Below are 21309 nucleotides of genomic sequence, written 5' to 3' on the forward strand. Positions count from 1 at the left end.
CTGCCGTCACATTCAGGGGTTTCACAGAGGACTGCAGAGTTGCTTTTGCTTTCCGGAAGATTTAAGGAATGTAACTGGTACCTGAAGGAAATGTCCAGGGGAGGTCATTGCTGTAGGGAGCTTTCCCTCTTTAATCAATGATGGAAAAGGGAAGGAAAAGCAGCAGCATTGCCTGCTGGAGGTAACTCTTGTCTCAGATAGATAAACGTTTTGGGCCCTGGTGTGGCTAACTGGCTCTCTTAAGGATGAGTTAATCTCCTCCTGCCTAGGTTTCTCCTTCTACCACGTAGGTAGGGTAGTGGTGACTTGCTTTATAAAATGCTTGAAGGACCGTGAGTAAAAGGTGTGATGCAGCACGATGATTCTGTCTGTTGTTGGCTGCTTTACTATGACATTCAAAGAAAAAGTGCACTCTGAGTCACCCCAAAGACGCAGCCTGGCAAGCAGCCGTGCTGTGCCGTACCGTGGAAGAATGATCGTGTCTTTCTACTACTTTCTGGTATTTCAGGAGCTGAGGAGTTCCATGTTTCCTGCATTTGTAGTTCTGTTTATTTTAGTCTTCAGCAGGGACCAAGCACATAGACAATTACGTTCCGGATACGACTGTAGTTTCGTTTTTTAAGAGTAGTCAGTACCGTGCGGCGCAACTTCCCCCCTGCATACGCCGCGTGCCTCCCGCTGCCCCGCATGGGAGGCTGCAGCTTCGGGGCAGGACGCTCCGAACCTGGGGGTCAGTCCCCTCTCCCCATAAATCTCATTGTGCTTGCTGTGAGAACATCTTGGAAGAGCTGCTGGAGAATTCCTAAAGGAGAGAATAGTAAGTTTGGGAAAAGGGATGCTTGTGGGTGCTTTTTTAAATTTTTTTTTTTTTTTCAACTAAGATTTTCTGTGTCCACATGTATTGTTCTTGCTAAGTCGACATCTCTTCTGATGCTAATGAGCAAATACGGCTCTTGAAAGGTCTGGTACTAAACGAGGAAGTAAAAGTAAGTTTTGGACTGGGCACACAATACGTATTCTCTTTTTTTTTTTTTCTTACTTAGTTTTTAATTCTGGTTTTGTGAAGGCAGAACTATTACTATTAACATTAACATTCCCACTTGGTTTTTGTTCCCTCCTTTGTGTGATCTATTTAGACAACTGTTCCTAGGAAATGCGTTTGAGCTAATGCGGAGTAGGGCTTTTGTCTTTTCAAACAGGAAATAAAGCAGTTGAAACAATGTGGTAACGCTGGTAAGTGCCTTGTGGATATCATACAGCTAGTTTGTATGCCAGAGACTGCTTGCTGGTAGCTCATTAACGCTTTATATCGTATATCAGGGAAGTCTGGGAGCCAGACTGCGTGAAGACTCGGCGAGGAAAAGTGAGCTGATCTGACCCAAACAGAGAATTAGCTCTTTTACCGGTAGTTGTGGCATTGCAACGTTGTGCAATAGCCTAGCTCTAGGCCTGAGAAAAATTCACTTGTTGGCTGTCTCGGCGGGTGGCACAGGAGAAATAAAACACCTCTTGACTTTAAAACAGACACGCCTGTATATCTATGATGTTCTCAGAGAATGAAGGACCAAATTATGCCATTTTGTTTGATTAGTCAATAATTAAACCTCAACTTTATTTAAAAATGTCATCATGAAATGCCTTTACAATCAGTATTCAAGCGGTTGCCTCCTACAATGATCTCTTCTCCCAGTACTGATAAATAACGCGTGCAGGAGGATGGAGGCTGGAAAAAACCAGCATGTCAGTCACGGCTCTGGACAGCAAATTTGAGTGATGGGCTGCAGAGGTTGGTTGCAGCAAACATGGAAGCTTGCATGTGAGAACCAAGTCTTCCATCCTTTCCTATTTCTCATGAAATAGCTAACCCCAAGAAGTTGTCCAAACCCAGTCATGCTCCATTTTATGTTGTTTCTGCAGTATGTTATCCTTTGAAAGGCTGCTGTCTAGGACCAAACCTCTCAGAAGCACAGCTTGCCACATGGAGGACTGCTCATGAATGCTAATTATTAGTAAAAAGCAATGAGTCTATTAAATGGTAAGGAGCTGCAGTTCTCAGGCTCCGAAATGGCTGATAAATGCTGATAAATGTGAGGTGAAACACATGGAGGAAAAACCAATACCGGTGCTCCATTGCATCCCGAATGATGGACTCTGAGTGGAGCATTGCTATTTAGGAATAATGTCTTGGGGATATAATAGGTAGTTCCATTAAAGTGTTAGCTCAGTGCTCAGTGTGATCAAAAAAGCAAAAAGGGCATTAGGCGAAGAGGTATGCAGAACAACGCAGCGAACGCTGCAGTTCTCCTCCCAAAATCTGTGCAGGTCTGGTTCCCAGTGCTTCAAAAAGGATGTGATCGTGCTGGAGAGAGTTCAGAAAAGGGTGACTGGGGTGATCAAAGGTAGTACTGAGTGGTTTCCCTGTGCAGGACAACTAAGATGCAGGTTGTGCTTCCTCAGTTTCTGAAAGAGGTGACTTGGTGAGGGTGTGGGATAGTAACACAGTAGTAACACGGAGTAGTAAAGCGGTGACGTGAGGAATGTGAACCCGTTGGTCTCCTTTGCACTGTGTGTAGTGGGGAGCTTCAGGAGAGCTGGCAGGCAGCAGGTCGGAGCAGGCAATAGGAGCTGGTGCTTCACCCAAGGTAAAGCCACGCTCTTCGGCTCCTCCCTGCTGGATGGTGGGAGACTCAAGGGGTGAATGGGAAGTTCAAGGGAAGCAAATGCCTTGACAGCTGCTAATTACCAGGACTCCAGTTTTGATTTAAGAAGGCTGAGCTGCTGGCTGTTGAAGGGTTTTAGGGAAGTATCTGTATGTGCTTGCTCTGTTTGTTTCCCCCCCCCCCCCCCGCTTCAGCTTTTGGGTACTGTAAGGGACTGGATACTAGGCAAGCTAGTCTTACCCAGTGTAGCAGTTTTAACACTCTTGAGTGGGACACGCAGGACTGAGGCCTTAAATGATAATAACTTAGGCTATTGCAAATTCTAAATTTCAGGCCTTTGCTTATAGTCTTCCAAATTTTAAAGAGTGGCTTTTGATGTTTGGGTTCCTTGGCCAAACAGAAACCAAGGATGCGGCAGGCAGTACACATCCCTTTGGTGTGTCAATAGGGAAAGGAAATAAGACATACACACGTTGAGCATCGCAGCAGAGCTGAGTTCATGTAAGTTGTGGTTTACACAGACGGTTACAGAAGACTTACAAGCAGAACTTCCCAAGGCATAACAGCCGTCAGAAACCTAATTTAAAAGTAAGTTGTCTTTAGGTTGCTCTGTATTAATTAACTTTTCTCCCTCAGTTAATTTAATCTGGGCAGTCTTATCTCAGATGGTTCAGTTGTTCCTCAGGCACTAAATGATCAATTTCTCCTTTCTTACTTTACCAAGCACCTTTTTAGAGGCAGCATTCAGTTTTGCAGCCACCACAATGAAACTAATTCTCTCGCGACCCTTTCCCCTCGTGGCTTGCTGGCAATTTCATACCTGATTTGTTTTACCAGACTGTCGTGGTTTAACCCCAGCTGGCAACTCAGCACCACGCAGCCGCTCGCTCACTCCCCCCCGGTGGGATGGGGGAGAGAATTGGAAGAGTAAAAGTGAGAAAACTCGTGGGTTGAGATAAAGACAGTTTAACAGGTAAAGCAAAAGCCATGCGCACAAGCAAAGCAAACCAAGGAATTCATTCCCTACTTCCCATGGGCAGGCAGTGTTCAGCCATCTCCAGGAAAGCAGGGCTCCATCACGCCTAACGGTTACTTGGGCAGACAAACGCCATCACTCTTAATGTCCCCACCTTCCTCCTTCTTCCCCCAGCTTGATATGCTGAGCATGACGTCCTATGGTATGGTATATCCCTTTGGCCAGTTGGGGTCAGCTGTCCCAGCTGTGCCCCCATCCCAGCTTCTTGTGCACCCCCAGCCCACTTGCTGCTGGGATGGGGTGAGGAGCAGAAACGGCCTTGACTCTATGTGAGCACTGCTCAGCGGTAATGAAAACATCTCTGTGTTATCAACATTGTTTTCAGTACAAATCCCAAACATAGCCACATATGAGCTACTATGAAGAAAATTATCCCAGCCAAAACCAGCACACAGGCTGATGTGCAAAAGCATCCAATCGCTATTTCCTACCAATATTCTTGGCTTGGCAAAATCCGTGTTAAAATACTTGTTCGTGGTGTTTGGCATATAAAGTTACCCAAGAGAGAAGGGTCACTCTGGAGGTCTTCTATGGGCAGCACGCAACAGCACTCGCAACAACTCTCTTGCTCTACTGGGCCTGTAGGGCTGGGTCCTCGTGGCACCTCGCTTCAGGCACCTGCGATAGCAGCTGAGACTGTCTTTTTAGTAACAGAATGAAGGAGGTAACTGAAAAATGAAAATCGGGGCAAGACTCTGGTTTACGTGCTCTGGATTGCTCTTTAAAAGTGCCTGTCCATATCTGCTGATTACAGAGGGAGCCTTGAGAGATGGGGCTTCTAATACAGACATCTCCGGTAGTCAGTACGAGTCCTCTCCTGAGTGAACCTCTGACATGGGGCATCTCCCCTCTCCTACAGCGGCCCTGCAGCACTGAACCTGAGACAGAAGGGAGAGTGTTTCCCCTCCACAAGCAGGTAGCGCTCCCAGTTAGGGAGCAGAGCAGCAGTCCATCCCGGTGGGTACCCGGTGTCCGGCAGCAGCTGGGATTTGATGATTCAGAGGAGCGTAGAAACTCTTCCTGGTCACCATACTGTTGTCTTCTCTGCTCTGGATTTCATACATTTTAGGGCTGTTGGGAAAGAGGAGATCTCTCGCTCGTGCTCCTACAGACGCTGCCATGACACAAACCATACACTGCCGTGATTGTCCAGGGCTCAGAGCTGTGATCCTTCTGTAGTTCCTTTCACCTCTGCAGACAACCATTCATCTGTACAGTTGCAGTATACAACTCTGCTTTCTCTCACTTAAATCAATGTACATTTGGTTTAATAAAGAGCTATCCTACTTATTGCATCAGAATACAGTTTGTAAAAGAGATTGTTCAGTTTCTACTACCTGTAATTTTTTATTGACTTTTTAGTCCTTGCCAAGCTCAAGAATTCTCATTCTCTTAGTCTTGTGGACTTGACTGAAGACCTTTGCATGAACGTTAAGACTGCAAAAGCAAGCGCTTAAAACTGAACATTCCCTAAGCTGCCCTTAGAGCCTGGCTCTATCTTTTGTGTTGTCTGTATAGGCAGTGCAGCACAGCCTTATGTACCCGTGGGTAAAAAATCAGACTCACCTCTGCTTGCACTGTGGTTTGAGTCACGGCTTCTAGAAGAGTGGAAGACACATTGCCAGCCTCTTACTCATAGGTGGTTGCTGGTAACGGTGATGAACTTTGGCTGCGGGTGGCTGTTGGGTGGGACAGCACATATGGATGGCTATGCAGCCTCTCCACCCAGCTCCAGCAGCCCCGTTCCTTTCTCTGACTTCTGCTTGTCCTCCAGCACGACTCCTAACTGTTTTGGAAAACCTCGCCTATGACTTTGTGTTTGTCCACAAGGTACTTTCACCTCTGTATTGTGCACTGTCATTCTGCTTTCATTCGAGGACCCAACCATCTGGGTTGGGAACGTCATTCTCCAATCTGTGTTTAAAATAATAATAATAAAAAAATCTTTGACAAGCCATGCAACTTAATCTAACATGAAGATGGGATTGCCTATCCAGAAACATGTCATTGCTTCCCCACAGCTAAACCAGTGGGTCTAAGAAAGGAAACTGCTTATATTTATAAGCTTGTCCCAGTAATTTAACTGCTGTATTCTGGATTTGATACTTAAGTGTTGGTCATTTTAATAGTAGAAATCCATCGATACCTAGTTTCTTTCATTTCAGTTGAAATGGGATTTTACTAATGTAATTCAGATGAAACAGAATTAGATGGAAATAAGGCAAGTTTTAGTACTTTAGGGCTTTTCCCCTATGTTTTGATGACTAATAGAAAAAAGGCAGGTTCTTTCTAACTTCTTTTTCTTTTCACACATTTAAAACCATTCTCAGATTATTTTTTTTTTTTAAAAAGCAATCCACCAGTCATGAAATAGGAACTGAAAAAAACCCCTTCGGTTTGTTTGTTTTCTTCTTAGCGCTAATTTTGATCTTTAGATGCCCTTACCCATGTTTCTTTCCCCCCATATTTTTTACCAGTTTACCAGGAGTGAGAAAAGACAATGGATCCAGACTTTTTAAATGTGTTTACCCAGCCTGCTGGACTTAATCAGTTCCTAGCTGAGAATGTCATCGCTCAAGGTATGTACTTTATGAACCAGAACAGAAAAAGGTCCAAGCAATGACCTAAAGAACTAAGCAGAAAATGTGCCATACAAATGATTTGTGTTTTTCAGCAGTGGTCCTATGGTTTTATCAGCAGTAAGCAAGCTCCGTGTGTGCAGTTTGGCTGCTGACTCTCTAGAGGCAGATCATGAAGAAGCAGCACAAATTCTAGCTGATTCTTTAACTGAAATTTAAATTGCACACATAAGGATCTGACCAAGTCTGTTTTCCTCTTTCCAGAATTGTCTGTCTAGGTCTTACTGATTTAAACTACATTGAAACGTCATTTCCAACAGCAGTCTTAATAGTCTGATACACCACTTGCGCATAAGGAATCAGTTAAAATAAAGAAATGACAGTGTTTCTACATATGGCAATTAGCAATATTGGGTAATATTATTTTACAGCAAACTTGCATTAGTCATATCTGATAATTGTAATGGCTCTTGTCTGCTTCCTTTCGTAGGTGAGAAGAAGAAATTCATAAAACCGACTTCAAGCAACAATCCCAAATTGGAAGAATTAAAACTGGTACCGTTTCTTTTACAACCTCAACTTGTTTTAACCTGTTGTCTTACTGCTCAGCCTTGTAAATTACCCAGCCTTTTGGCCTCAGTCCCCCCACTCTCTACTAGAGTTCTGCTTTTGGCACTTGGGCTCCACACAAGTAAACTTTTGCTTAAGCATAGTGCCGGAGTGGCTGGGGTTGTACAGGACCAAGCTTCAAATGCCTGCATCACCCAAGAGTGGTCACTGCTGTGTGTAAAGTGGAGCATAGATTTAGAAGCTGAATTTCTTCTTGTATGATACCTCTCCTAACTTGGGACATGCGGATGAGTCACATCAGAAGTACCCAGTTGCTCCTTCATTTGTAATAGCACAGAGAATCCATCTGGAACAGCGGACCATGCTTGAAAGCAAAACCACATGAGCCTTTGCTGTGGCTGAAGATAGATATTCAGATACATGCAAGTTTGCTGTCCTGATCCCACGATAACAAGTTTTAGGATTGCTGCGCTGATTTGCAGCAGTCGACGTCTTGTCTTCTGCCTCCTGTCTGCCAGTCGCCAGCAGCAGCTGGCTCGGCTGTGGAGCAGCCTGCCGAGGGTGGCACAGAGGAGGGAGAAGGGATGAAGGGGTATGCAGGTCACCACGGGCAGTCAGGAGAAAAGCTTTCGAGTTGCTGCATGACACATTGTCTGCTTGAGGTAACTGTGAAGGATGAATCCTATTTCACGGGAAAGTACTTTATTTCCAAGTAATTTTGAGAATCTCCCCCGTGCATTGAATCACTGTGTTTCTCTGATGGCACAGCCCAGGGGAAGGCTAGCATACTGAAATTTCTTGGAAGAAAAGTGGTGTGTGTCTCTTGAGACCAGCACCAGAGATACTAAAACTGTTATGAATATTCTGAAAACCAGCTTAAGCTACGTGCTGATATGCATTATTATATGGCATTCATAAATCCATAAATATGTGTATCTCTATATTATCTTTTTTTAAACCTTCATGCACATTTGATCCAAAAGATTTAATTTTTGTGTCAGGCTTTCATAATGTTTTTATACAAAAGAGAAAATCTGAAAGGTGGTGCTGCAAAATGCAATTATGTTGTCTACGGAGACACTGAATTTGTTCTTTCCAGACTGCCAAAAATGAAGAGCTTTCCTCAGTTTATGAAGATTTCTGTGAGCTTCAGTGCTTAATCCATTTCCTGTCAGAGACTCCTGAAACAATGTTCTTCACTGCCTGATTTCTTTTCTTTGGTTCACGAGGAGGAGGTGGAAATTGGGTCCCAAGGGCCGCAATCGTCTGGGTGCCCGTTGGTGCCACCGATTGCCTGCTTGATCAAAAGAGTTCATGGCTCCTCTAGAGAAGAGGTTGGGGAGGAGAGGGGGATGGGGAGATATCTTCAATGGAAGAATAAGGGAAGCAAAGAAACTTGCTTGGGAGAAAGACTCGGTTCCACTCCATTTTCATGTTGAGATGGCTTTGGGGAAGTAGGGAATGTGGAACAGCTCACTGTAGTTACTATAAATACCAAACCGTATGTAAAAGGGAAGATGGTTACATCTGGAAGCCAGGAGAAAGCTTCTTGAATTATTCCTTTTCTCCTTGCCCTATTCCTTCATTTTTAGACACAACTCTCTGCTCTGCAGCTGAGTGGGGCCGCCACAGCCGGACCGAAAGCGAGGGCTGTGTGAGGCGCAGGCTGCGGACGTGGCCGCTTGGAGCCGAGGATGCAAACGAGGGATCTTGCAGATCTGTAGTCAGCAGCACTTTCTGCTTCTTTGACTTCCCTCTGGTTGTATTGTTATGTTTGAGGTACCGCTCTATCCCTCGCGCATCTAAAGCATCGCCAGGTCTTAACCTGCAAGGATTAGCTGAGAAGCACAGCTTTCTCCTCTAGAAAATGATTGGTAATTCTTAGCTGAGGAAGTAAGTATATTACAAACACGTTGAGAGCTTCTCAGTTCAGGCAAGTGACGGCGCCAGGCATTTTTTGTTTCTTGTGCGGTTTCAAGCATCTCAGAGAATTTATTTTTTTTTTCCAAACTGCTTTTCACATTTTTGTTGATGTTGGCTAACATACAGGGATCTGCTATGAATTTTCTCGTCTGTTTACAGCGAGTGAGGAGAATATTATCCACACAGCAAAGTCCAGACACTCACTTGTAGCAATAATAGCAATATGAGCAATACCCATCCCTCTTTTGAGAGGTTCTCATTAACAGCCAGCTGGGGCTACTGCTCTTCAGTTCTGCTTCAGCAGGTCGTCTTCCCTTTTTACTAACATATGTGGATAAAACACGTGCTTGGGGAAACGCTCCAGAGCTCCTTTGGTCTCCTCTTTAGGAGCTCAGTGCTCAAGGAAGGGGCTACGGGGCCCAAGGGATGTAACTGAGAATGTGGCTCCTTTCCAGCTGTAGCCAGCCCTTGGCTTCCTGGTCCATGTCCCCTTGTGAAGGCAGGAAGGATATGGGAAAGGGCGATGGAAGGACTGCCACATAAGGAAATGAAATAAACAAAACACTCCTCCCCCCCCTTGCAAAAAAAAAAAAAAGGTATTTGGAGACAGATTAGTATAAAATTGCAGAAAGAAAAGGAAAACAAAAATAGGATAGGAAAGGGAGGAGCGCTGGTAGCATGGGTGACTACAAGAAACAGCCAACAGAGTGAGTGAAGCCTCTTTCCTTACAAACTTCTCTCTGTCGGTTGAATTCATGCGTGAATTCTCTGATGTCTAATAAAGGCAGGGCTTGGGAAGGGTACTCTGCGGCCTTTTCCCCGGTGGAGGTGGGAACAGGCTGTATCTCTACACCTGTGTGGCTATTTCTACAAAATTCATAGGAATATGACTTGTGAGATGTCGGTCTCACTTGAAAATTTGCCCCAAACTGGCCAATGAGCCCTGTGTTATTAGGGAGAACTAACTGATACGTAACTTCCCTTTAAAAAAAAACAAACCAAAAAGCGCAGAGGAAGTGGGGTTTGAAAGCAAACCAAGATGTGAGATAAGGGACTAAAGAGAAAGCTGAAATGCAATGTAGCGCTGAGCGCTGTGCTGTCTGAACAACAAGAACATAATTGCCCGCTGCTTTGTTTCCCTCCACAGTTATTGATTGACTGGATCAACGCAACTCTGAAAGAGGAACACATTGTCGTTAAAAGTCTGGAAGAAGATCTGTATGATGGGCTGGTACTTCATCATCTCTTGGGTAAGCTGCTGCTTTGAGCTTAGCTCGCAAACACGTCATGGGGGAACTTCCAGATCAAAGAATAAACCTCACAAAATCACGATAGCAGCGATCTGCTGGAGTCTCGTGTCTCCCTATCAGAGAAGGGCACTGTGAACCATCCGTCATAACTGCAATTCTGAACAAGTGCCTGAAGATCTGCTATTGTTTTTGTATAATTATTTTTCTTCTAAGAAAGTCTTTTTAGCTGCTAGTTAACATAATAAAAAGGTTAACTTTGAAGTGTGAAATTACAGTGCCTCTGAAGAGAAGGAAAGCTTCGTAAGTCCGGAGCACAAAGGTGGCTTGTGATGCTACCAGAAACATCGGATGGAATCAGCACTATAATTTATACGTTTTCCTGCTTTAAAAAAAAAAACAAAACCAAACCAACAAACCAAACAGTTCTAGGTCTAAAGCACTGGACTGGAACTGGAACTGATGAAAATCTGAGAGGCTCTCTACACTGCAAGGTGCTTGTATAAAGATGTGACCTCTTGGAAGAGCCTGTTGGTCCATTTTTATTTCTCCATCTCTCCTGTCCCTACCTCATTTGTCTTTCCCCTGTCACTCTCTTTGGGGGATGTCTTTCAAATCATATCTCCTTTTCAGCAAGGCTGAGGACAGCAGCATGAATAGGATTGGCTTATTTTCATCGTTTACTTGCCTGAGTAATGAGCTGGGATTTCTTCTATATATTGGAGTTGATATCACCTTTGTGCACTGTCTACAGGAAAGATTCACTCGTTGGATTCCTGTAGCTGCCAGTAGGAAAGGGAGGAATGTGGAGTGCTAGGGTTGGGGGGTGATGCTGCAAGGAGTGACTTGAGTCCTCCCCCTTTTGCAGAGCTGCACTGATTTTACTGAGGCTTTCAGAGAGTGTGGGAGTTTAACAAGGCATATAGCGATAGGATGTGGGTCTGTGGAAGCTATTAAGTGGTATTGAACATTTAAAACAAGACTGTGTGCTTTGTTGTCTTCTTCTGTTTCTGATTTATTTTTATTTTTTTCCTGTGGTGGTGTTAAAATACATCCTTCTTCATATGGACTCCCTGTTAAAGAAAACCTAGGATCTCTCAAGCTGGATGTTGACAAGATTGCATTAACAGAAAAAAAACAGCGACAGAAACTCTCTGTGATTCTGGAAGCTGTGGCTAAGTGTTTGCAACTGGAAGAAAGTCAGCTGAAATGGAGTGTGGAATGTAGGTGGAGAAGTGAAATCGGAGAAAATTATCCATCACGAGGCTTCCTCTGCGATAAGGCTGCTATGAGGCAAAGGGGTGCCAGAACAGTAATTAAACAACCTGTTTTCAATTACTAGTTGAATCACAAGTGAGATGGGAATATCTGACCCTGACTGGGTCATGCAAGCTGCATCCTCTAAGTGTGTGGCTTATGGACCACTTGACAGCCCTCAGCATCTGTGTGTATGTCCCACTAAAAGGACTTTTAAGGTCCTTTGCTTAAGGATATTGCTGAACTGTGATCTTATATAAACCCCAATCTGCTGTCTCACCTGTGTTATGGCCCTCCGTGACTTTGGGATCCTCTGCACGAGGAAAATTTAGGATATTAGGGTGACATCTACTTGTTTTTCACGCTAAACGTTGTTTTCTTTCTTTACATGAAATAGCTATCTTGACAAAGGACTTACTGAGCACACTGCATCTCCTGGTTGCAATAGCAAAGCACTTCCAACCCAACCTGGCCATGCCTCCAAATGTTCAAGTGGAAACAATCACTATTGAGGTAATTGCAGTTTTAATATTTCTTACAGTAGATCCTAGAGACCTTTCACCAGAGTTAGTTTGGTTAGAATTGGGGAGAAATATCTGTGTAGCTGTGAAAGAGATACTTGTATTTTCTGTGAACCGTGCCTTTTAATTTCAGAGTTTGCTGGGCTCAGTTCAGATGCGGTATCTTTAACAGGTTAGAAACACTATGCTGGTTTTTTTCCTTGATCAAAAAAAGGAATGGTCCAAACTGAAAACAGCTGTTGATCTCTGTAAAGAAGAAAATGAAGAGATTCTGCTGCTACTATCTCTGTTTTAAAATAGAAGCCTGCACTCATAAATTGTGACACTGGTTTAATACTAAGGAGTTTTTACTCCTCCTCCACTGGGGTCACATTTTGGTATTTTTCTCTGCAAGTTGGGATCTACGTGCTTTCTTCCTCTATTTTGTTAAAGTCAACTCTGGGTCTTTAGGAGAACCAGTGGCAAATATCCAACGATTTGAGATATAATTGCAAAAACGAGCACTGCTGTGTTACGGTTTTAACAGAGGGGTTGCAATTCAGTGGTGTTGGGAGCCCAGCACACGGTCTGTATGGCATGACCTAGTGCTCTTCCCTCTTTGAAGAATCATAACTGGAGCTGAAAGGAAGCATGTCCTTGAGCTATGCATGTTGCTTTGGGAGGTTTAAAAGTGTCCTGGAGGGACAGCTTTTTCTGGGGCTTGGTTCTGCAAAGGTAGCTCCTGTGGCCCCATCCCAGGCAAGCGCTTCAGCAGAGGAGTGGTGGTCCCTCTGGTATCTAATGGGAGTCTAAACTGCACAATGCTGCCCACCGCCAGTGACAGCCCAGACTGCGAGCAAAGCAACCCTCCATCGAGTGCCTTAGGGGGCTGTGAGTGCCTCAGCTGTGTGGAAATTGGGAGGGATTATCTGTGAAACCACGGCTTCGGAAAGGGCTGTGAACCCTGAGAGAGGAGTGGCAATGGAGATAACGGGGTTGTGGTAGTGAGCTGATTCCCTGCAGGAGAAATTAATGTCCCTGTTGGGAATGTCAGTCATTAGGTCAAAAGTGAGGAAAGCCCGTGAATGCACAGGCTTGGAAGAGGGGGAAATGTTGAGGAAGCCCAAAAGAAACCAGAGAAGGCCTGGCCTTTCTGCGACATGCACCTGCAGGAAGGACCTGCCTTTGCCCAGGGGGGCTGGGTGTGCTTCTCTTCAGCAATGAGTTCACTCCAAGGAGTTGGCTCAGTGTGTAAACAGAGGGTGTTTTTCACTGCCTAAAAGGGGAGAGTGGCAAACACCAAGGATTTCTCTGTGATAAGAGACGTTTGCCAGGTGCCTGGATGAAGCAGCAGGCATGCCCACCCTCTCCTATCTCTTCAGACTGTCAGTTGGGTTGAAGCACTGGTTTTTTGATGCTATGTGGAGTACTAAGATCTACGCAGAGGCAAAAAGGTACAAGGACACAAGCAAAGATCCCAAAAGGCTTCAGAAATAGTAAGAACCGTCAGCCTAAATCTTAGCAACCTACAAAACCTAAGTCCTCTGCAGGGAGAATTCATCGATGGGTAGTAGGCCATGCTGTGAGATTACTGTATGGCAGAGGTGACCACCTCCAGTGCTGTAAAACTGAGGAGTCCTTAATGCCATGAGGTGTGCAGGGAAATCGCTGCCTGCCCAAAGCAGCTTGATGGATTCATCAAGTCTCCAGGAGAATGTGCCAGCCTCTGAACTTCACCAGCTGAAGGACCACATGCTTCTCCTTTGGCTTCCTCTGATGGGGAAGCAGCTCATTGCTGGTTGAAGAGTGAAGAGAGCAGAAGGGAACAGCAACCTCCCGAAGTGCCTGTACCGGACTTTTTGAATAAATGCCCCTGGTAATTGTTTAAGGCAGCAAACGGTTCGTGAAAGCCTCATTAATGCTTTCAAATTATTTTTTTTTTTTGCGTAACAAACCCAAAAATATTTATTGTCTTTTTAACAGAACACCTCCAGAGGATTAAAGACGTCAAGTGCGATGGAATATATCACAGAAAACAAGTAAGAGGGGATATATCTGGTTTTTACACTGTCAATCAGAAAGGAAATATTGTGGGTGTTTTCCCTCTTAGAAAAAAATAGCTGGGATCATGATGATGACAAAAAGCATAAACCCAGGCATGCATATGCATGTGAACTGTTTCTCTGATTTCTTTCTTTTTTTAAATTTTTTTTTCTTCCCCTCCCCCTGCCCCCCCAATTGGATGTTATGGTATATAATACCCTTCTGCTTTATACTTTGTATAAAATTCTCTAAAATAACATGTATGACTATTTCTGAGGCTTAGTGTTTGTCGTTGCCATGGAATACAATAACAAATACAATGATAAAAATCCAGTACTGTAAATTCACCTGTCCCAGACTAAACTGGAAATTTTGTGAAGCCATAGTGCTTTAAATCTACTAGCAATTTATTGCTCTTGTGTCGTTAAACAGAGAGAAAGGAGGCAGTTCTTCAGTTTGAGCTTGCTGAATTTGTTAGGTGCTGTCGTTATTAAAGGAGTTAAGTAATAGAATACCATTTATAAACTGAGAAAATACGGACATCATCCTAGGCACTAGAAACAGATTTTCCCACTGTCATCTTTTATATGCTAGAACACCTTCAAATTCTAGTATCATGAGCAGCTTATTGGAAGACGGTATTACGGATTGATCTTATAAAATAAATATTCGTCAGACTGTGGGCCAGTTAAAATCTCATATACTTCCAAGAGCCTATACAGATATACACTGTACTTAAAAATGTCTGTTGGAAAGTTACCCTGACATAAAGTTAATGGCACCTTGTACTGTATCTCCTGCTTTACAAGACAGCTAATGGCCCAGATGAGCTTTGCTTATGAATAAGATTAGTTCTGCTGAATGCTTTTTCTAATTCTTTTTTTTATTGCACTTTTAGAGAGAATTTAGAAGCACAGTCAAGTAAGTACTGGCATTGCCAAGTTCAGTGTTTCGCTGTTACGTGCTGTTATGCACCACATTCTGATCCATTTTTACCTCATGATAAAATCAGTGTGCTCCCACCCCCAGAGTTAATGGAGACTCATGGATTTCCCCTAGTCTTGTTCTCCAAATGTCTTCTGTTAATCTGTGTTCGTATCAACACAGTATAGTTTGGGCATTGGACGGTCACTTTGCCCAAGGGCTACAGGCAACAAATGGGAGGGGAGGCAAGGAATGATACCGTGGGTTGATAACCCAACGGTAAAGACCTGGCTGGGGGACAAAGTATGTCCTGGATTTATGCATGGACCTCATTCACTGTTGGAATTAGTTAAGAGCGTAATGGCTTGAGGATTGTGCTTGTTGTTCCTACCAGTTTCAGTGTAGTTTCCTTTCTGCAGTTTGCAAAGGACATTTTGAAGTCTACTGGTGCTCGATTATGGACAGCAGCTGAGTAAAACCAATGCCTGCTGAGATTTTACCCTCAGGGCTTTTGAGGGCTGTGAAACACTTGGGGTGAAAAACGTTCCCGTGTGCAGAGCCTGCAGAAGGTCTGGGTGCTGCTCAGGCTTCAGCGTGAGCTGCTCTTCCTTGCTGCAAAGGAGCACGTTGCATCCCCAGTGAATCAAGGCAACCGTTTTAATTCTCTGCTGTGCCCTTTATGTTAGTGGTTTCATCCTTTGCAGAGGTGCAAACTATATAATTTAATACATATTTATCACTTATTCCACTGAGTGGCCTCTAGTGTGGGCTGAAATTATGAAAAAAACCCTATAATTAGGTGTTTTTTCCAGTGGGGTGATTCTGCTGGAAAGAGAAATCTGCCATTTGCTCTTCAAAATGCTGCCTCTCTCTATTTTTAACACAGCTTGCTTAACAAAGAGAGAAATCCCGAAGCGTGGCTCCAGAAGAGGGCTCTCCAGTTTGTGAGACCGTTGCAGGTTTCAGACGGTCGCTCAGTGATTTGTTTGATGGATTCACCTATTCCCTGCCATTGCTCCTGCAGCAAGCCCCTAACAGGGAGAAGAGAGAAGCCCGAGGAAACCCTTTCATAGTGGAGGCTTCTCTGTTGCTGGCTTTTGGGAGGAATCTTCCTTAAGCAAAGAAGCTGCCTTTGCTTTCCTGCTCGGTAGAAACTGGTTTCACCATTTAGTTATGCTGCCAGAGCGCCCTTGATTTTCAAGGGTGTTTCAAATGCTTTGATTGTGCTTGAACCAGAGCAGCCTTGTGGCCGGATTACCGTGAGGAGATGTATCTGGCTCTCGCTAAACCTGGGCAGAAAATGGAGGTGAGGGTGGGCTTTCACAGAGACTTTGATGAATCCCATTTCCTTGGAAATCTTTAAACTCGTGCTAGTTCTCCGGTGCAGTGCTGCTGGCACGGCTCGGTGCCTGCCTTTAAAGTGGATGGCAGCACTGGTCACCTTTGAGGTCTGTGAATTTTCAGAGGAAGGGCAGTGTCTCCAACCCCAATATATAGTTTGTGGGGTTTTGAAGGAAGGGGGCTGTTTTTCTGCAAATTTGATGTAACTGGCGTTTCTATTGGGGAAGAGCAGTAAAATGTATAGCTCTTCTCCTCTGCTTACAATATTTTATCCCAGAGGTTCAGGGTTGAAAAAAACCCATAACTGGAAAGGGATAAACTGTAGAGATGCAAAACTTAGCCATTGCTCAGACTGGTGGAAGCGCAAATCTTGAGAACCTCTGCAGGCAAAAATTGCAGAGCCGAATGAAGTAAATTGTTTTCTCTGATGTGGTCAGGTTGAAGGGAAGCCCGTCACCCTGTCCTCTGGTCAACACAGAAGCAGGATCTTTCCCTGCCTCTCTATGACTCTTTTCTTCCTTGGCTTAGAAGGAGTGAACACCTTTGAGCCACTCTAAACCTCTGATCTGACAGTTATTCCAAATAATACCTATTAACATTGTTTTGATGCAGAAGATGATGCCTTTGATGAATTATTTAGCCGTGCTCCAGATAAACTGGATGCTGTAAAAAAGGTAATTTACTTTTTTTAATAGACATCAACATTTGTAAGGTGACACATAATGCATGACTTCACTGAAAAAAAGTTATCTTTTCTTCCACCCTCTCCTCCTCTTCTGTTTTCTTTAGGTATTTGTGCAATTTGTCAACCAGCATGTTGGAAAATTAGGACTAACTGTGAAAGACATCGAATCTCAGGTAGCCTGTTCTAAGCTGCATGTTAACCAAGCTTCATCAGCCGTTTGGGTGTTTCATCATTAGGATTCCTCCTTTTTGTTGTAGTAATTTGAAACTTGGCAACATAACAATTATTTCTAGCTTCACGTTAAGATATCAGGCTTCAGTCTCTGAAGTTGCTGAAGTTAGTAAGTAATGAAAAAATATAGCTTTGTATTGAGTGCTGCCCTTGTAATGCTACAGGGAGTAATTTTCGGAGTCTGCCCAACTCCTGTGGATGCTCTTTTTGTTGGGACAGAAATAAAGATGTTCTGACAATCGAACTGAAAGCCAAGTTGATTGCTGGGGCTTAGTGATTTTTAATGCTGGATTTGCTTCGTGGTAGGAAGGCCTCATTTTCATTACATTTCAAAGCCCCATCCTCTGAACGTCAAGCTGCTTTAGAGTCCGAGAGAAGTGCTCATTAGGCGCCTCGGGATTGCCTCCCTGGGTGCCAGCGAAGAGAGGCACAACTGCACCTCCGCTGCCCTCCTCCTCTGCCGCTGCCTCCAGGGAAGGCGGAGGGCGGCTCGTGCAGAGCCAGAGCCACAGCATCCTCCTGGCGCCTCTCCGGGGAGCGAGCGAGAGGTGGGAAATGAGCTCAGGGATGTCCCTCGTGGCTTTTTCTTTCCCTGCTTTGGCAGATGTGCACGCAATAACTGCAGGAGAAATCAGCCCACGGCTTTTGCTTTGCTCCAGGCATTCAAAGCCTCGGTGCAGTGGCGGTCCCTGCGATTTATGCCATGCAGATGAAAAGTGGAGCTGTGCTCCGGTGCTCTTTTGGGTTTTCCTAGTGGGCAGCCATGAGAAAAGAAGTTTTGCAACTGTTCTGTTGTAAATCTCAGCCACTAGGCACAATTTTCTTTTATTTATCTTTACACATTTGTCGCTTGTGGTCATCTGAAGTCTCTTCACATCTGGAGTAGTTTGTTTTAATAGCTGTCCTTTTACAAGGTCATATTTTTACTAATGTGAACTTGGGAGCCTTATGTAATGAAATATGAAGTTCATGGTAGAAGGGGCTGAGGGAGCTGAGTCACTACGTTGTCTGCTTGCCAGACTATCATTTAAATTCCTTTATCACTAGAATGGCATTTATCAGAGTAATTTACTAAAAGCCAACGTAATAAATAATATTCAGATCATTCTTCATCCAGTTTGCAGATGGAGTTATCTTACTTCTGTTAATTGGACAACTGGAGGGTTACTTTCTGAACTTAAGGGATTTCTTCCTCACTCCAGCCAGCACTGCGGAGATGGTAGGTTGTTATTTAATTACTTAGAGCTTGAGGCTTCGAACATCTTGTGTATTTAATGCTTCTGTATGTTGGCGAAGAGCTCTGCCTCTTGCTTTGACTGCTGCTGCTGCCGCCTGTGAAGTCATATGCACACACAGTGTTTGCAGGATGGTGGTTTGGGACAGTACAAATGCACGCACTTCGTGCTGTAAAAATACCTTGGAACAGGTTGGTGTCTTCTTCAAAATTAATTATTATCTCATGGGAAGCAAATTATTGTCACTTGCATTTGTTAGGCAGATGCATACTTCTGAAGCCTTCCAGTGAAATACAGAGGCTCTGTGTGGCAGGGAATTGATATGCTATCTCCTGCAAGCCTGTCCTGCAAACAACATTTTTAAGTGGATGACACCTCTTGCATAGCAGATCCCTATAGGTTTCCTTACACTATCCTAAAAATATACCTTAATCAAGACATGACCAGAACATTTTGAAAGCCCTCTCTGTGCTTAGGAAGCTCTTGAGAATTTACATCTTTTCTTCCCCCGAGGCAGGGAGCTGTAACCTTCCCAGCCAGACTCCTTTTTCAACTTCTACCAGGCAGATTTCATCAGTGTTTTAAAAGAAAAAAGTGGCATCAGCCAGAATGTAGTGCATGCTGGGCTGCTGGTGTAAATGCCGCCTCGACAGATCCAAGATACTGAAATACTCTGAGATATTAGAGATATTTTCAAATTGTCTGTGGTGTGGGTAGAGATTTTTCATTTGGGTCACTGAATAGCTATGAAAATCTTGAAACCGTAGCTATTTTTCCTGGGTTATATTCCGTTACATCTCTGAAGGTGGAACGTGTCAGATCCTTTTTGCCTGAGAACAGCCTGAAAAGGGAACCTCTCCTCTGGTGTGGTTTGCATTCCAGCTTCCATGCATGGACGAGGCTTTTGTCTGATTCCTGACCTCACCACAGTCAATCTCCCTGCACAGTATGTATTTGTAATGAAAATCTCAGAGGTCCTGTATTAATTAATAAATAGTCCCGTGGAGCTTTTCATCAAAACATTTAAAAATGTTAAAGCACAGCTGTTGGAGACCTAGGTTCAAAGTTTGTCAAAAATTCATTGCTATCTGTTGACAACTGTTAAAGGTGTTAGGAAAATTTTGGATTTTTTTTGCCTAAGATGATTCTGAACTGGAAAATATATTTTGAAGGGTTGAATCAAACAAAACCAAAGCATTTCCTTGCAGTTGTTTTTCTTCCCTTTCTCCTCCTTCACTCAGTTTTCAAAATGGTTTGCTCCGGTCCATTGACTTGGAAATAAATTTTTAACATTTCCAGTAACTTCATTCAGAGGAAGTCAATGAATATTTTTTTTAATTTAAAATTTCTTTTTTTCTTTTTGAATCAGCCCTATTCAAGCCTCACAGATCTCTTTCAAGAAATGGCATACCCCTACATTTTAGGTACAAATCAGAGCTCAGACTTGCTAGGTCTTGCCCTGCCCATGCTGGTCACTGGCCTCAGAGAAGCTGGTTACCGGTTCAGTACAACTCTCTACATCCTAGTAATTTCATTTTAGCAAAGTTACTTCCAAGTACTGGACTTACTGTTGAACAGTTTGCCAAAGTGGTATTTGCCATTTGTTTCCTCTCTGATGTTCATTACAAGATGAAAAGCAGGATGACAATGTAACTAAAAATATTGAGCGACCATAGTTCAGCTGTCATTTGTACATAAAATACGTCTTTCAATTCCCCTGTGCTTTCTAACTCCCTGTCATTTTAGCTGCTAATTGGTACAGTAAAGTATGAAAATGTAACCTTTGCCGAGATTTAAAACATGTCATTTGTGTTATAAAAGTGGTGACAACCACATGCAGCGTTATGATTGATGCGGTGCATTGACTTTCATTCAAGCTGAAAGCTCAAGGTTTGAAGCTGGTATCTGTACCTCGTGAATCACAAGGAGAGGAAATTGAGATGGAAGCAGTCATAGTGAGGAGGAAATAGAAACAAAATACAAGGGGCAGGGAGGGCACAGGTCCGTCTTGGAGCCGGCTGGCATTGGCTTTGTTGGATACAGGGGAAGCTTCTAGCAAAAAAGAAATTGGGGAGGTGACCTGCCTGCAGGTGCAAGAAGACAGTGCTGCACATTCGTAGGTTTGGTGTTCATGACCAAAAAACGAGGTTTACAGGTAACTAAAGAATGTCCAGCTCTGGGCGCTCATATGTATAGAAAGGTGTGTCTTCTGAGACAAAGAATATAATCACAAACTAGGCTGAAATTAGGGGTGAGCTTTCTGCAGTCAGGAGATGAAGAAGATGGAGGAGGGCTCTTGTGCTAATCAAAGCCCTGTGTGCCCTTGGTACTTTTGCTAAAACAGGCCCAGAGATGAAATACCCCAAATGTCCTGGCCTCTGTCCAGTTGTAAATCCTAGAGAATTGTCCAGCTCTTTTGAGGCTGAAAGTGCAGCTGGATAAAATGCCTTATTTTTCTATGTTGCCTTTCTTTGGTAATTGTCGGAAGATTTATTTTGAAATCTGCATGTTATTGTTCCTTGCAAATCTCATATGCGTTACAGAGAGGGAAATGCACCCTTTTTATCTATGCAGGTTCATTAAGAAAACATTTGATTTATTCATTCCAATCAGAAAATTGTGTAGATCCGTATGAGCTTAAGCTTTCCTGGCTGCTGACTATCAGAGGAAGAAAACGAGTCTGAATCCAAACCATTAGTCTCAGTTACTTGTAAATCAGAGAGCCAGGTAAAACATAAATCTGTTGCTTCACTTGAGAGCATGCAGTTTTTGCCTGGCTTATGCATGGCGGACCCCCGGGCTTACTGTCAGCGTGGCAGCATCTGTGGTGGGCCTCCTGAAGGATAAATTGCTCAGTAGCCTGAGTGGGTGAAGAGACAGCCTGAAGCGTGTTCAGGTCTTGTTACTTCATTAGAGGAAGGGAGCTTGCTAATTACCAGCCAAGTAAACAACTGCCCTTAAGCTGTAAGAAGCTAGTACTGAGATGTTACATTGCTTTAAAAAATCATCCATGACTACTGTATATTGTATTAGGTTTGCATGGCAAGATTTTGGTAGCAGTGGGGGCTACAGGGGTGG

At 43.7% G+C, this 21309-nt stretch overlaps 1 protein-coding gene across 1 annotated transcript in view; it reads left to right on the plus strand.

Annotated features, from left to right (window-relative positions):
- The first annotated feature begins 668 nt into the window (after positions 1 to 668).
- PARVG (parvin gamma) overlaps positions 669 to 21309 on the plus strand; it is a 29247-nt gene continuing 8606 nt past the window's right edge. The window contains exons 1-11 of the mRNA XM_009648777.2: positions 669 to 817; positions 6174 to 6275; positions 6766 to 6830; positions 9916 to 10018; positions 11098 to 11238; positions 11670 to 11785; positions 13756 to 13811; positions 14714 to 14736; positions 16693 to 16754; positions 16870 to 16938; positions 18114 to 18215. Of these exons, the coding sequence (XP_009647072.1) occupies positions 6197 to 6275; positions 6766 to 6830; positions 9916 to 10018; positions 11098 to 11238; positions 11670 to 11785; positions 13756 to 13811; positions 14714 to 14736; positions 16693 to 16754; positions 16870 to 16938; positions 18114 to 18215 (816 nt within the window). The 5' untranslated portion in view covers positions 669 to 817; positions 6174 to 6196. The remainder of the gene's footprint in view (positions 818 to 6173; positions 6276 to 6765; positions 6831 to 9915; positions 10019 to 11097; positions 11239 to 11669; positions 11786 to 13755; positions 13812 to 14713; positions 14737 to 16692; positions 16755 to 16869; positions 16939 to 18113; positions 18216 to 21309) is intronic.

Source organism: Egretta garzetta, unplaced genomic scaffold (assembly GCF_000687185.1).
Source record: "Egretta garzetta isolate BGI_Z169 unplaced genomic scaffold, ASM68718v1 scaffold81, whole genome shotgun sequence".
Lineage (NCBI taxonomy): Eukaryota > Metazoa > Chordata > Aves > Pelecaniformes > Ardeidae > Egretta > Egretta garzetta.